Below are 16,252 nucleotides of genomic sequence, written 5' to 3' on the forward strand. Positions count from 1 at the left end.
GCTGATTTGATTGGCATGCTTTGTTTTGATTACCAGAAGATAGTTGAGGAGTTTATATGATTTTCCTTTCTTCTACATTGTCTTTAGTTTATTAATTTACACGACTCACTTCTTATAGGCTTATAGTATTCACTTGTCTCAAATTGATACGTGTTGGGACAAATGTTGGGTTGTGTTATATTTCCTTATGAATATTTATATGAAACCTTGAGAAGCAAGTCCGATATTTGGAAATTTAAACGTAAAATGGCAGAGGGTTTACACCAGTTATATATAATGCAAACAATCACAAACAAAACACTTGGAACAACAACATAACACTCAACAAACAGCACACTACCTATATAATATATAAAACTTGGTGTGTTCATCAAGGATCGTTCGGTACTGCATTGGAATGGTCCTGGGGGTGCAACTAGTTTGTGTGAACGATCTCCTGCCGCACTTAAGTATTGCTTGACCATTTGAAGGTTGTAACCTAAACATTTATATATAGAGATATGTTTTTTTTTAAAAGTCTCACTTTTAGGCTGAATCCCATAATTATATCCATCTTTTTAATTAAGCTCGTCCATGTATAATTGAGATTCCAGAGTTGAAGGCTTATATTTGTAAAGGATAATACTTTGAAAGTTAAGACGAGTGGTGGGTTAATTTATTCGAAGACTCGTCTCAACTTCTGACAGCTAATATGGCGCTGCAACAGACCTTTTTGTGAAAGGTCAATTAACGCTGTTTGGAAATTTATCAGAGATATATGCTCATAAAAGACATAAAATATGCTGTTATTCAACCGAAGGCAAATGTCTTCAAAACAACTTTTATATAACGAGTTTTAACCATCTGCATAGCATAGATCAACATTTCATATTGTATCCAAATTCAAGAATCATTTAATATTTGTTTGGTTTGGATTTTTTTAACAAAAAGTTGGACATCTTCAAAGGCACAGTATGAAGTAACACTGTAACATCAATACATTGTTGGTTTACTCCTAATATTAACTTTTATGACGCGCGTTTGTTCGAGAAATAAGTGCAAGGAAATGTGTTCTGCTTACATTTTTGAGACTGTTCAAGTGCGGAGTATTTTATTGAACGAAAAGAATACGCATTATTGTCTAGGCTTGTTGTCGATTGGTGGAGCACACACTCAAATCAGTAATAAAAACACTAAGCGTGAAAGTATTGCACATATATTCAATAACAGGTCGCACATTTGTTACTTGTGGATCACAACCAATAATTATGGCCTTAACAAATTAAAGTGATGGGCTTTTATCGAATGGAAACTCCATACACAAGTACACTCTTGCGATTGTTATGCGTTGCTTGCGGCGTATAAATAAATGAAAGGAAAATGATTTTGTGCCGTGTTATGTAAAAATGCCTTATTCTGATAGTTGAATGCTTTTCAATTGAATTACGTCCTTACATATAAATGCATGCTCGTCTTTTTGTAAACTCAATGAACACCCCTGTGCTTTCAGCGCTCTGATTATTCAATAACTTATTGCACCGACAGGCTGAAACAAGCTAAATACATAACACCTCGTAATTTTCTAAAGCGGCTTTGTGTTCTAAACTGGTAAATTGCTACAAAGATTGTACTAATCCGAGTATGCACTTATTCATTGTTAAAACGTATGTTATTAATATTCGTACTTGAAACGTGAGCCTGATCACGTTATATTCTAATGCTTAGACTCGCCACAAGCTATTGCATAATCATAAGAGATGTTATGTTTAAGTACATTTACAGTATGTTATCTCTAATTTTGGATTCTCGGTGTTTTTGACATAGCATGGATTGTTGAAAATGTTTGAGTTGACACTTCCACATGTGAGTCAAAGTGCTTATAATACTATAATACTATAAGACAATAATGTTGATGTATACCAACAAAGCTACAATATGTTGCTATGATCTGCGCAAAAGAACAAAAACAATTGGCATAATACAAAGTAGTAATCCAACTTATCCTTATTAAGTGCATTATCAAGCACGAAAGCTGTTACACTTTTCTTATAAAACCTTGGTCTACATGACAAAATTAATGGGTACACAAAGTTAAGGCCAGTATTAAATTGCGATTAATTCCTTATGCCGCATGTTGCTTTCTGACATCACTAATGTTAAGCCCTCTCGACACTGATGAAATCGAAAATTAGTTTATGAAGCAGGCGTTCTCGTCATGTAATAATTATAGACGACGAAAAACAGTCACGTTAGCTCTACAAGAAACATCGGTGGGTGCAGCACGGGTAAGGTTATATTAAATAGCTCTATGTATGTACCGACAGATATCAACCTTACAATCTCATTATATAATATCATTATCTTCAAATATCGTATAACACCGTAGCTTATTGGAACACTGTAGTATTAAACGACTTCTTTGTTGTTAAATCACCACAGTTTCTTTCCTCAAAACCCTTTTCTGAATAGTTAAAACTTTAAATTTCTAACACTTTCTTGACTTTACCTGCGTAGGTTTGAACCCAACAAAAAACAAAAACAAATTGTTATGCTTAAACTGTATTTGTGCAATTTCGGTATCATATAGTAAAATGATGATAAAATAGGTGTTTTCAGATGCATTACCGGGAAAGTTTTGGTCCAAAACATAAGCGAGTCACTTTAATTCCAGAATTCTAAGAATCTAAGACCTTTATCCCTCTTGTTTGAAATATAGAAGTACATACATAGAGGGACACTGAGCAGGCGGACGGACTTCATCAAAATTTCTTTATTACAATATAAAGAGGCATGTTGAGTTTTTTTTAGCTAACCCAAGGTCCTTGTTATGAGCGAGTTGGACCTAGTTATGAATGAAGCGAACATAAGTAGGAGCAGGGTGACTTTTATACTGAGTACGTGACCACTTTTCAAAATATATCATTACATGGTGTCCTACAGGTATTTGGAGTTTGATGGAAATCGAATTAGAGAATATGGAAGGCTCAGGTCATGTGGAGGATAAATGGATTTAAGTAAATATATTATTCAATTTCTATAAATTTGACAGTGTGTAAGTGTAAGTGGACGGACCGTCGTATGGACGGACAGACGGAAAAAACAATACTCGCATGGCGATTAGCATACATACTTTTATTAAATTCTTGCAACAGCTGTGTTCAACATACATTTACGGTAATACCAGGTAATTTAACAATTCTCCATTGCAATATTATATAATATATATTGAAGAATATTTTTAATTTATTTGTTTTTACTTCGCAACTGATAACATGGCCATTTTCTTTTTAAAAAAAACAGCAATGTTGATTGTAAACATTCAAAAATGAAAATACTTCATCAAATAACGTTAAGTGCCAATCATAATCAAAATCAATACAAACACATGATGAATAAAAAACATGAATTTTTAGTGACAAACCTTTAACTAGTTACTAAATCATGCATTTATGAAAAATATCAATTACTAATAACAAGATTGTATCCGTGAATTTAATAGCTTAAATGGTTGGTGAATGCTAAAAGATTTACTGTGATCTACTATCTTTTCAAAAGGTAGAAATAACGTGTTTTTGCGTTTTCTTTCAAATTACACTTGGTTTCCTTCATAAGAACCATTGATTTTGACATTTATTCAGCCCTTTTGATATATTAAAACAATTGATTTAATTGTTGAAATATTTTTTATGGGAGTAAGAGTGCATCTTTAGCTTCTATCATACGTACCAGGTAAATGAAATATTGTCTATAAATACGCGACGATACATTAACATATTGAACATATGAAGTATCAGATTTTTAACAAAATTATTTCATTCAAAAATTATATTGCCATATGACGTGATATCATGTTTCTCTGGTTCGGTATAAATAACATTAACGAAAACTCAAAAGTATATTTTATATCACATTTGGTCCACAGTATTTTGAACAAACGCAATGAAAATGAAAAGCCTCATAAACGTTGTGCCCAGATTACATGGACAAAATCACAATAACAGAAAAATGAAAACTGTCTCCAGATAAATAAAACAATTTTAACCATAAAATTATTCACTCTACTTATGAACGGAATTAAAACGATATACTACAATGAAATGTTTTGTTGAATTGGACTTATCATCGGCGCAGGTGAAATTCTTTTTAGGTAAAAACATGTGATGAACAGATTCGGACACTCGTCGTCATTTAACATCAATTGTATTAAATTCGTCCAAAACGTATATTTCAGAAATCGCTAAGTTTTCTCTTACTGACATATTTCCAGAGCTCGTTGAATAACAATGCGGATTATATGGGATTTAAAGATAAGCTAACACATTTCCTTCTTAAAACGCTTCTAATCTGAACAACAAATAAACTAAATTTCCAGTGGCAATCGGCATAATTTACCAAAAAAATAAAAGCAACTGTCAGTTTATCAACAAAAACAATGAAGTTCAGAATAAATGTATACTACAAACATTTAAAACAGAACAAACTGCAGAACTACCAGACAAATCTCTATCACGCACATAACAAAATTAAACAAATGAAACTCTATTTACAGTAATATAATGAGTTCGGCAACCAGTATAATGTACAACATAGATTGACACAAATACATCTTACTAAACAACAGTTTTAATGAACTCTAAAGTGACTCACTCACAGATGGTATGTTGGCAAAAGAAATGAGCTTGACAATGAGGTCTTTTTTTACTTTTTTCAACAACACAAAACCTTTACTCAAAGATACTCGATTAATATTTCAGAAAACAGAGCATTTTATTTCAAATATAAAAATAAATATACACAGAAGTGCTTGTATTTGATTTCATCTAAAAAATTAATTTTTGTAAACAGCATTTCGGTCACATTTCACAAGAATTATCCGTTCAACCGTTCAAAACATGCATGTGTACACAAATGAAACTCTATTTACAGTTGTATTGAATTCTGAAATCACTATAACTTGTAAGGCATACACAAGCAGATCAAACTTTATATAAAACAAAAATCCAAATTACAAATCAGATGACTTACAATACATATAAAGAGAAGTTGTTTGTTTCAGTACAGGATAGCATTGCATTTCACCAAGTGAGAAGCAAAAACTAAATATTACTTCGGTAATAGTAAAGTGAAAGAAATAACAGTCTTACCCTAAAACAACCAAATGTTGTTTTTTTTCTTTTTTGCATGCTGGTTATTCATCAGAAACAATATTATTTTGATATCTAATTGGAAATATCTCCAAATGTTATCAAAATGATGTCATACCGTAAAAGATGTTACTTTTCCCTCCCTGGACTCTGTGCGTTAACATTGTTGTTTTTTTTTGTGACAGTGAATCGGACTTATAACACAGCGTTATTTTCCCATAACCATCGAAAAACATACAAAAATGCTTATAATTTGTCAAAAATAATTATGAATTGATACTTAGTTTAAGATAACGTAATGATGTTTTTTTTCTTTCTTTCCAGCAATTTTCGCATATACACACTTTTACATAATTTTGAAACGTGCTAAAATGAGAAAAGCAGTGAATACATGTTTTGATAAATTCACTAAATCAAACAATGCGTTTATCACGATATAATTCACCATAAAAATGCAATAAGCCACCATTAAAGGGACACTCTTATTTAAAGACAATACATACACATGTATAACAATCATAAATTTTGACTGATAAACTACTTACTAAAAAATGCGTTTATGGAAACTATAAATTACTGATAACAGGCTTGAAACCGTATATTTAATACCAGAAAGCGCAAAAATATTTAATTATTGGTGAAATCTAAAAGATTCACTGTGATCTACTATAGACTCATAAGGTAGAAATACCGTGTTTAATGCTCATTTCCTTCACATTAAACTCGGTATCCTTCATTAGAACCATTTTTATCGACATTAATTGTGGTAAATCTTATTTGGGAGTAAGAGTGCATCTCTAAATATGAACTAAACTATAAACATCATAAAAAATAGTCATAAAACAGACACATGAATCCTCTTTTTATACCTTCTATTCGATAGCAGGTGTCTTCTTTAGACAATAAACTTGTTTATGACAGTTAAAAAACACACAACTCGTAAGTCAGTCATTTAGTCTGACCTAAGGCTTTGGGTTTTCCACGAGGAACATATCTTCAATCAAAATTCCTTAGACATTTATTTCAGTTTAATTCCATGCTTGTTTTTTTGCTGAAAAGACGTCACCTTCGCATTTTCCGAGTGTCGGAACCTGGAACAAAACAAAAGAGCATTCAGACATAACACTGATAACGACAATCATCATAGTGAAGTATTTCTCGGGATATTTTACAGCTGTCATACAAAAATGAAAATAATAATCCGAGAATGTTTTACTTTCTTTTTTTCTGCTTCATTAGCCGAAAGTACATTACTTAGTTGTTTTCGATTTTACGACCAAACGATACAGGTTAGATAACTTTGGATTTATTTTAGTAAAGTTCTGTTCAGCTTCATACTGAAATTAATCATCGTCACGATTTTGTTTAAGTACATTAAAGCGCCATTCTCATACAAAGTCATCCAAATATATCGCAAAATGAGAGAAAAATTACGGTCAGAAACATTTCGTCTGATACCTATAATCATATAAGTATTGGGTACTAAGAAAGGAAAAGGTTGAAAAAACGGAACCTTTTTTGGTTTAGCCTCGTTAAACAATCAAACGTTATTGTGATTTAGAGCAATTCATAAACCTAATATGTTTTAATCATAATAAAAGGTGTCGCTGACATCAAATATTTAATTCCTTCAAAACGATAAAGAAGTACTTTCAAGTCAGGCGCTATAGCAAAGGAATTCTGATGAAGTATTCTTCAACGGTAATTCTTATTATACAGAAGTGTAACATGTTTTGCTTGTTTGTATTACGCGTTCGGCCATACCAAATTGATTCCCAGTTGAGAGGCATAATAAGTCAATTTCAAGGTGTACCTATCCGACAGGAATTATATTTCAAAGTGACATAGAACAAACAAAATATTATTATACTCGATTATACAAATGCCATTGACACCAGGTAACACCAATGCTAATCGCAATGAAAGTATCCTCCAAAGTAAACTATTTTAACTGCTAATGATTTTCTGTCTGACATAAAATGTGATAAAGAAAATCAAAAAGTTAACAGAATATGTTTAGTTACCTGAGCTAATTTCAATTTAAATATTCCAAGCAAATGTGAATATGTCACCTACCTTTATACGTTTACGTTGAACTCAATGAACCACTTATTGGAAGGTTCAACCGGATAAAACTTCACCATTTTGAGAGCAGGCTGGTTCTTCATATCTTCCTCTAGTTCTCTCAAGTCCTCCTCAGGCTCTATTGTACAGTCGTATACCACACAATCCACAGAACGTTGCGACAGTATCACCCTACTAACGAGGCAGCTAAACGCTTCTGGTGACATGGTCACCTCCTTTAAATGGATGTGTGTTGCATAGTCAGTTGGTACAGGCAGTGGAGCTACCATTTTGAGGTAGGGTTGGTTCTCCATCTCTTCCTTCTCAGTCTCTACTTTACAGTCCCATAACATACAGTCCAAAGAATGTTGCGACTGTAACACCATACTAACTAGAAGTCTGAACGCTCCTGCTGATATGGTCATATCATGTAGTAGAATGTGTGTTGTATAGTCAGTAGAGGCGGGCTTTGGCGCTATCATATGAGGAGTGGTCTCCATCTCTATCTCCAGCTGCGTCATGTCATCCACGGTCTCTATTGTACAGTCCAATAACTTACAGTCCAGCGAATGTTGCGACTGTATCACCACACTGACGATACTTCTAAACGTTCCTGCTGATAATGTCATATCTCGTAAACGAATGTGTATTGTATAGTCAGTTGATGCTACTTGTGAAGCCATCGTCTGGGAAACAGGCTGGTTTTCCATCTCCACATGTCCCTGTCTCGAGTCCTCCTCAGGAATTATTGTACAGTCTAATAACTCACAGTCCAGACCATTTTGCGACTGTATCACCATACTAATGAGACCTCTGAGCGCTCCTGCTGACATGGACACCTTCTTGAAAAGAAGTTGCGTTGTGCAGTCAGTTGAGACGGATTTTGGAGTTACCAACTCCATATACAGTTGTCCCACGTCCTCCTCGGGCTCTATTGTACAATTCAATAACGAACTTTTCAAAGAATGTCGCGACTCTATCATCATACGAACGAAACGTCTGAATACTTCTGCTGACATGAGCGTATTTTCCAATACCACGTCCGTGAGGACTTGCCCATTCTGAAATGCCATGATAAAAGAAATATGAATATGCAAGTGACAATCAGGGAAACATATTTTAATATTTGATGTAGAAGAGACACCATGGTTTCTCCGGCAAAAAACGCACAAACTTCATGTGGATTGCAATACTCGCTATTTACAACTATTTAGTTGTTAACAATTTTCACTAGTCTTCTGTACACCATATTAAAACGGCATTCCCGCTAAATTAATAGAATTATTACTAGAACAATAAAACTATGAATAAACCAACAAAAACTATTACAGGTGTTTACTTTGATGATTTACTGAATTTCCATTTTTGTTATAATAACCATGGTTTGCACTTTTTTCTAGTAGTTTTTAAATATAATATTCCAATATCTTTGTGTGCACATGTTTTTCGTTTGGCATCTAAATATTAAGAAAAAACGAAATTGAATGTTGACATGTAAAAACAATGCTTCACCTTCGAACAAGAATTGCAAAACGTACATTTTTAGAACGTTTCAGAAGAGGCGATGAACCGATTTTTTATTTCGTGCATAACATGGTTTATATTTCTTTGGGGCCACTTGTTTCGACTTTTTGAAGTTTTAAAAAATAGTTCCAAGATATTTATTTAAAATAAGGCAAATTAAAAATTATTTTTGGTACCATTGGCTGTACAAACATTATCAAAGTATTCGAATGAGACGATCTCCCCATAATTGCACGTTTAAATCAAAGTGAGCGGAAAGTATAATTATCATTATTTTATTCTACAGCGAAATTGAAACCGTTAAAACATAACTCCGTTTTTTAAAAAAATTATAGTTCGAACCAGCGTATGACTCGGGCAGATTGGTCAAACGTGTTATTTAACAAAATACGTTTTTGTCTGTTTGCGTTTTAAAATATTTCAAATTCTACTGTAGCACTTACTTGATTTGAATTGAGTGAATCGTCGCTTTGTGCCAGTAATGACGTCATCAACTTTGATGCTCTCATTTGTGTTCTAAAGCTGACCTTTAGAGTGCGGAGATTGAGCATATGCAGATTCACAACGTCAGAGAAAGCAATCCGCTTTAAAGTGAGTTGGTTGAGATGTTGAAGATGGCGAAGGCGCTCAAGGTCGAATTGTGAATCGTTCGGTGGACATTTGCTCCATGTGACGTCTAGTTGTTCAATATGTCGAAGTTTGGAGAAGATTTCCTCAGTTTTACATTCCCAACCTAAGTTGTTCAAAGTGAGTGTTTTCAAACATGTCAAATCTGAGGACAAAAGTGAAGATACCAGTTTATTTGCTGGTTTGTAGTCACTGAATTCTATTCTGCATCCTACTAATCCATTAAAATTCAGTTGGTTGATATCTTCATATGGAACATTAATTAAGCAAACAAATTTTAGTTTCTTGCAAGTCTCTAAATCTAAAACAGTTGGATCTTTCTTGTACTGCAACAAAGAAGCGATGTCGCTTTTCTTCTGTATATGTAAAGACACAAGATTGGATTTGCTTTTATCCAAGCAGAGTTTCAAAACTGACTTGTGTTTTTCTGTTTGACCAAGGAAGGCATGCTTCAGGCATAACTCCACTTTTGTGTATCTGCTTCTCTCAGCCTCCTCATAGCCTTCCAGTATCATGCTCTGGAAAGCTCTTGTTTTCTCAGCTGAACATCCGTCTCTTTCAAAGTATTCAGTAAAAAGCTCATTTAATGACTCAGAAAACACTTCAGCGGCTTTTATATTTATGCCGCATAGAAACAGGAACATCGGACGCAAGCTAAGCGCACCTTCTCTCCGGTGATGTCTAAACACCTCCTGAATCTGATGACAATGTTTGGACAAATTTGATTCGCAGTTCGCTAAATAAAATGCTGACAAGTACTCTTGAAGAGTTTTGTGCACAAATTGATAAGACGCTGATCTTTCTCCAATTTTATTACTGCAGGACATGATGCCAGATTCGAGCGCCTCCTGTTTGCACTTTTTTTCTAATTCGCCAGCCGTTATGCCAAAAACAATGGAATCATCTTCAGATGTTGAAAACAGCTTATTGAAAGCTAACTTACTCAACGAATCAAGAAATTCCTTTGGAAGTTCGTTGTCCATTATTTTTTTCTTGTCGTTCATTTCACACCACCTTTCTTTGATTATTTTCTCGTATACGTCCGACAAAGACATGCCTGCATTTAGCTGGTCTCTATACCAGAGCCATACAATGTGAACAAACATGATTGGAACACAACTTAAGTGCCATAGACATTTACCTCTTAGGTCAAAAATACAGGCATTTGAATCCCTCTTTACTTGACGATCTTTCTCCAATTCATTCAGTATTCTCTGAACAAGTTTCGTGGGTGACTGGACGCCTTGCAATTGCACTTGGTTGCCAAGCTGTGCGCGGCTTAATTTCAACTCCGCTAGTTTGTATGGTCGTGTTGTTATCAATGTTGTACAATTTGTCCAATTTGTTTCAACATGAGGAATTCGTTCATTTCGCTTACATTTGCTGCAATGTTTCCACTCGTCTAAACCATCAAGCAAGAGAAGACAACATTCTGATTTCAAAATATCTGCTAACAGTTCTTTCAGTTCTTTCAACTCTTTATCACCCGATTCAATCTGTTCAATCAGACACTGTAAAATCAAATCTTTGATTTTGCATCGATCTTCAACTTCTCGAAGCCTTATGTAAAACACAAATTCAAACTGGCTTAATCGGTTTTTGTTTGCCTCCTCATTTCCGTCCTGTTTCAGTTTGCACCAGTCATGGACGATCTTTTTACAAAGCGCAGTCTTTCCTGAGCCCGCTTCGCCCACCACGCATATTGTCTTAGCCATCTTGCCATTTCCGCTCTGAAACATCTCACTTATTTCTGGTACCTCTTTATATTTCATTTTACAATGTTTGTCCTTTTTGTTGTTCTCTCTGTTCAATAAAAGTTTTGGCTTTTCATAAATATCTTCTATAGCTGCATCGATGTCCAATCGGACGCTCATTCTGTCAGAAGTTGCTTGATAATGGTTGAGCAACTGTTTCTGTAAATCTGGAAAATTATCTTATTTCGTTGAAGGTGTTTTAAAACGAAAGAAAAAAAATAAGAAGTGGAAATCAACGATGCTGTTGGTATAAGATGTCGTTATGCTATCAGTGAATTATCAAAAGTTACAACAAGGTATTTCCTTGTTATCAAGTTAAATGCCATTTTCCTAAACACATCAGTTGTTACTTGAATACATGATAAGAACAATATATTGAGGTATTATAATTGTATTTTAATATTTTTTCAATGGTGTGATATTGAACATTTCATACTGTATGTTGGGATATGATCGTCATGTACATTGCGCAGTTAACAAAATATCTAAACAAAGACCTTTCAGTTGAGCTCTAAAAGTCTGTTTAAAGATTAACTGAAACAAGCAATTATTGCAGAGATGTAAAATATTGCTAGGAAATCTAAATTGGGCAATATTCACCTCGTAATACGACCTTGAAAGATTCGATAGCAGAAACATTGTAATTAGCAACAATTTTCCAAATTTTTAATTCTGATTATTCTTAGTTTATTAGAATTTAAAAATTGGCTGTGGCACTTAAACTGATATAAATCGTGAGCCCTTGGCCTTTCAGGTAATAAAATTGTAAGTGCCACATATGTTTCCATGCAGCCAAAAGGTATCGGAAATTTGATAAAATTCCTATTTCAACCTTATAATATATGGTGTAAGGTGACTGTGTGTTAAGATAGATACCAAGGACCACATTCCACATAAAATACTACGATCTAAATGGGATGCACTGCAGTTGACTGTCCGATTGTCGATATGATTCAAACTCTTACTCAGGTACATTCTTTTACATTTGATGTTTACCGGTTTCACGTCTCATTCGGTGGTTTAAAATGCTTACATGTTCACACCAAATTCAACGTGTTACAAGACGTCAGAAAAAAGTCGTTTCATAATAACAAATTTGCATTTGATGGGAATTCGATGGTGTTCGAAAATTCATGTAATTAAAAGAATGCACTATGAATTATCTTCCAATTTAGATAAAATGCCTATTTCTAAATCAAATGAAATATAAATAAATAAACATTACTTTAATTCACCGATCGGTTAATTTCCTTTTATAACACTTGATATTTACGTCATTTCACACTACTAATTTAACACAAGCATCAAGTTTTTTACTGAAAAAAAGAATGCAATCCCCATCATGGCGACCAATGTGCCATGTAATTAAAAAAATTAAATTCGTTGCCAATTATTTTTATTAAAACACCAAATAGTTATTAGACTTAAAGGCTGGCTTTATAACTTTCTCTAAGCTTTCATAAATGTTTAAACGCTCACTCATGTAAAATCCTACATATATTTACCCACTCTCGTATGTTTGGGACTTTTTATCTTCCGAGCGTTGCTACATATTAGACATTTGTTCAATATATCTCCATTGTTTTAAAATGGTATCCACTTAAATAATTATTCCAATGAACCCTTATTTAAGTCATATCCATAAAGTTGGCAAGTAACTGTTGAAAAAAGCGTACTTATGAGCTGTAAAATTTATATGATCATTTTGCGGTTGACAAACGTGTTCTTAGATCAAATGTCGTGTAATGCACATCAATTGCTTTATTCACTCTATAGAGAATGCTAGTTTGCAGGTTCTTACCTGACTTTGCTTTTGTAAATTTGGACTCCTTTCGTTCCTCTCCTTCAATCATGCTCACTTGTTTTGTATGATCAATAATTTCGCTGAGTTCCTTCTTTGCTTTCTCAAGTGAGTCTTCGAGCTCCCTTTTCCCGTCAATTGTCGCTTCTGCTAGTTCGTTTCTTCCATCCGCAGTAGTTTCTTCGAGTTCCAGTTTCCCAGTCTGAACAGTGACTGTCACTTCGGATAGGCCTTCTTTGGTTGACTCGATCATACTTTTCATAGCATTGTCTGGTAGAATAAACAGTGTAAATCGTTTAATAAACTATTTAATGCACTTACTTATTAACACTTGCCTCAGCACAAGAGTTGTCATACCTGATGTAAGAACATATAGTAGTTTTGCATGACTGCATTATCAGTGTACTTACAATTGTTATGGATATTTTAAAATTGTGATTATGCACATTGGAGCCGTACCAACATGTGGACAAATGGTGTTAAATTCGAAATTGCGCATTGAACAACACTTGTACTTTTTGCCACTATTGGATCAGTCGGAATGAACTCGTACATAAACAGTAGGTTGACTAGTTGTGTTTATGTTTTAGTATGGATCCTTTATTTATTTTCTCGAAGTATACGGGGTACAGTGCACGTTGTATTGACTTCATGTAACATAATATTTATGAGTAGTTCACATATTTGTTTTATAGGCTACGTGCTACCAAACATGCATATAATCTGGAATATATATTGCAAAAGGGATTGTATTGCCCTCTTGGCATAACAATATATTTTGCAATGTGAAAAGATGCCTGGAAAACTACCAGGTTTTTGTATAAATTCATATTGAGTAACTACAGAGTTGGATCCAACAAAACGATTTCTAATTCATGCTTCTGTTTATGAAAATAAGACACTATGAGGTTTCGCAACCCATAGTTCTAGTTTCCAAATTTCAATCATAATATTGCAAATGTAACAGAGAAATAGCAAGAACTTTTTTTAATTTGTTATATGTATATAATCATATATTATATATCCCATATCGGGTTACCTACTGACCCAGTAACGTTTATATCATGCCGCTAGCCTGTTTACATGATTTATTAATCGGAATATTAATCGGAATCGGAAAATAAACGCCATTTCGATACGATGTAAATTTGGTGCCCCAATATGGAAATATATGGGGTCACCGTGCGACCAGTCCTGAACCAATGGCGTTGCGTCATTTATGTCGGAAGCGTGATATATAAAAACGTCATTCCCTTTAATGTGCAGGATTGACTAATAAAGCCTCCCATTGACAACATGGTATAAAACTCATTGCACTTGTTTTTTAAAGGCGAATTGTTTGAATATATTTTTTTTTATAACTGGTGTTCTTGGTATAGTAGCTTTGACTTATACTTGACAAGGCTCTTAAGACGTAAATTAACCCACATTTTACAAGGCTCTTAAGACGTAAATAAGTCCACATTTTACAAGGCTCTTAAGACGCAAATTAACCCACATTTTACAAGGCTCTTAAAGCTGCACTCTTACAGATTGACCGTTATTAACAACTTTTTAATTTTTTGTCTTGGAAAGAGCATTTTTTTGCGTCAATATCTGCAAACCAATGAAATAAGATTGCTGACAAAAAAATCAGATCGTAGATTTTTATATTTCCGTTCGAAAGCTCATGTTTCATGGCTTAAACCGTTGCTTACGGTCCAGTTCGTTTCATAACAAATAATAAAAATGTTGTCAAAATGTTCCATCTGTGAGAATGCAGCTTAAAGACTAAATTTAACCAACTTCCCTCGTTATTTATGGTAAATCTTTGGTATATAATTTTAATAACTGGTGTTGTTGGTTTAGTAGCTATTAGTTATGTTTACAAGGCGCTTAGTACGTAGTTTAAGAAATGCCTGGCTTGTTCATTCCCGGCTGTCCTGTTTATTGCCCAATGTGTCATTGCAGTTTGAGACACAAGAGGGTCATAAAGATAAATTATACATTTTATCACACTTTCAATAGTTACCGAATTGCTATGAAAAACTAACATGGCATTCCTTTAATATGTCTTAACAAATTGGTTAAAACTTACATTTCACAGAAGTTATCCAAATCAACCACTTGGTTTGTTCACTTGCCGCCAACTAATATATTTTAGACACTTCACGTAACTACTCAGCCATCTCCGGCTAGACCGGAACAATGCGTTTCGTGCTATGGACTGGTGTGTGCAGATATCATCTAATGAAATACATGAGCACAAGCTATCGAATTTATCGATGCATGTTTCATCGAATCATAGGCAAGTTCATTGTCATTTTTTAATTGGTTGCTGCTCTTAAATGTCAACGCGGAAGTCATGAATAGAGTAAAGTAATTGTCTTATTTTAAAGAAAGGATATGTTTATAACAGAAACGTTGAGACGGCGCATTATTCTGTTAAGGTGAAACTTGCTGTACCAGTGTACATTTTACAGTGCGACTCGCTTTCCTTTTTATCTGCAACATTTCGAGACCTTAAAGCTGCTCTCTTATTAAAGGTATATCACTTTTATGTTTGGTAATTTGTATTGATTTTGAATATGATTGTCACCTTAATAACACAACGTTCATTTCGATCCCTTGTCATTTCAATCCACTTTTAAGTCGTGATATATTACACACTCCCTTTTAATAAGTCATACGAGGCGTATCCGTGTACTAGTGGTAACACACTCACACTTGACTATAAATCCAGGGGTCGCATGTTCGATTCCCAATCGCATCACTAAATACATACTAGGCGTCTTCCGGGAGGGACGTTAAATGGGGGTCCCGTGTGACAGTGCTTAACACTGATGCACGTTAAAGAACCAGGGTAGCTGTAACCAGGGTTACATTCTGTCTGTGCACTATGCTCCAAAAAGCTAAAATGAATAACAATCTTAACGGAGCACTCGCCGAATGGGCAAGCCCGAGTGTGAGTATAAATAAGCTTACACACCACCACCAATAAATCATACGTGCCATAGGACGGTAGTTTATTCAGTGATGTCATTATGTACGGACGCCAATTTCGACAATCGGTCATATGTATTAGGGGCGGATGGACACAGAGTTCAACCCTACGACAGGCTGCTTATTTGGTTCTGTCTTACGCGGCGCACACAAAAACGTTTGTGTTTCAGATTGAGTTGAGGGTAAGAGATTTTTAAAAGAAAATGTATAATAGGTAAGCGCTTAAACGTAAAATATCAATACATATTTTAATTACTATTTTTGTCTACGCTAATTTGGCTTTCCTCTATTCCTCTTATAACGCCCTTTTGGATTCTTAAAGTAAATTGATGTATTTAAGTAACGCACTGGTATTAAGTGTCGAATAAGTGTATCAT

The 16,252-nt window shown here is 34.3% G+C and overlaps 1 protein-coding gene across 1 annotated transcript; it reads right to left on the minus strand.

The window, feature by feature from the left end:
- Nucleotides 1–3,092: 3,092 nt before the first annotated feature.
- LOC128239834 (uncharacterized) lies at nt 3,093–15,076 on the minus strand. Its single transcript, XM_052956276.1, has 5 exons — nt 14,971–15,076; nt 12,894–13,163; nt 9,155–11,259; nt 7,200–8,248; nt 3,093–6,214 (listed from the first exon to the last, which is right to left on the minus strand). The coding sequence occupies exons 2-4, from the start codon at nt 13,153–13,155 to the stop codon at nt 7,202–7,204; spliced, it is 3,414 nt and encodes a 1,137-aa protein (XP_052812236.1). The 5' UTR covers nt 13,156–13,163; nt 14,971–15,076; the 3' UTR covers nt 3,093–6,214; nt 7,200–7,201.
- Nucleotides 15,077–16,252: the final 1,176 nt, after the last annotated feature.

The sequence above is a fragment of the Mya arenaria genome, chromosome 7 (assembly GCF_026914265.1).
Source record: "Mya arenaria isolate MELC-2E11 chromosome 7, ASM2691426v1".
In the NCBI taxonomy this organism is placed as follows: domain Eukaryota; kingdom Metazoa; phylum Mollusca; class Bivalvia; order Myida; family Myidae; genus Mya; species Mya arenaria.

Bases quoted from the DNA above. Each gene is read 5' to 3' on its own strand.
- LOC128239834 (XM_052956276.1), bottom strand. From the start codon at position 13,155: ATGAAAAGTATGATCGAGTCAACCAAAGAAGGCCTATCCGAAGTGACA. The intron at 11,260-12,893 runs GTAAGAACCTGC...ATAATTTTCCAG, and splicing joins ATTTACAAAAGCAAAGTCAG to ATTTACAGAAACAGTTGCTC. The intron at 8,249-9,154 runs GTAAGTGCTACA...ATGGCATTTCAG, and splicing joins ATTCACTCAATTCAAATCAA to AATGGGCAAGTCCTCACGGA.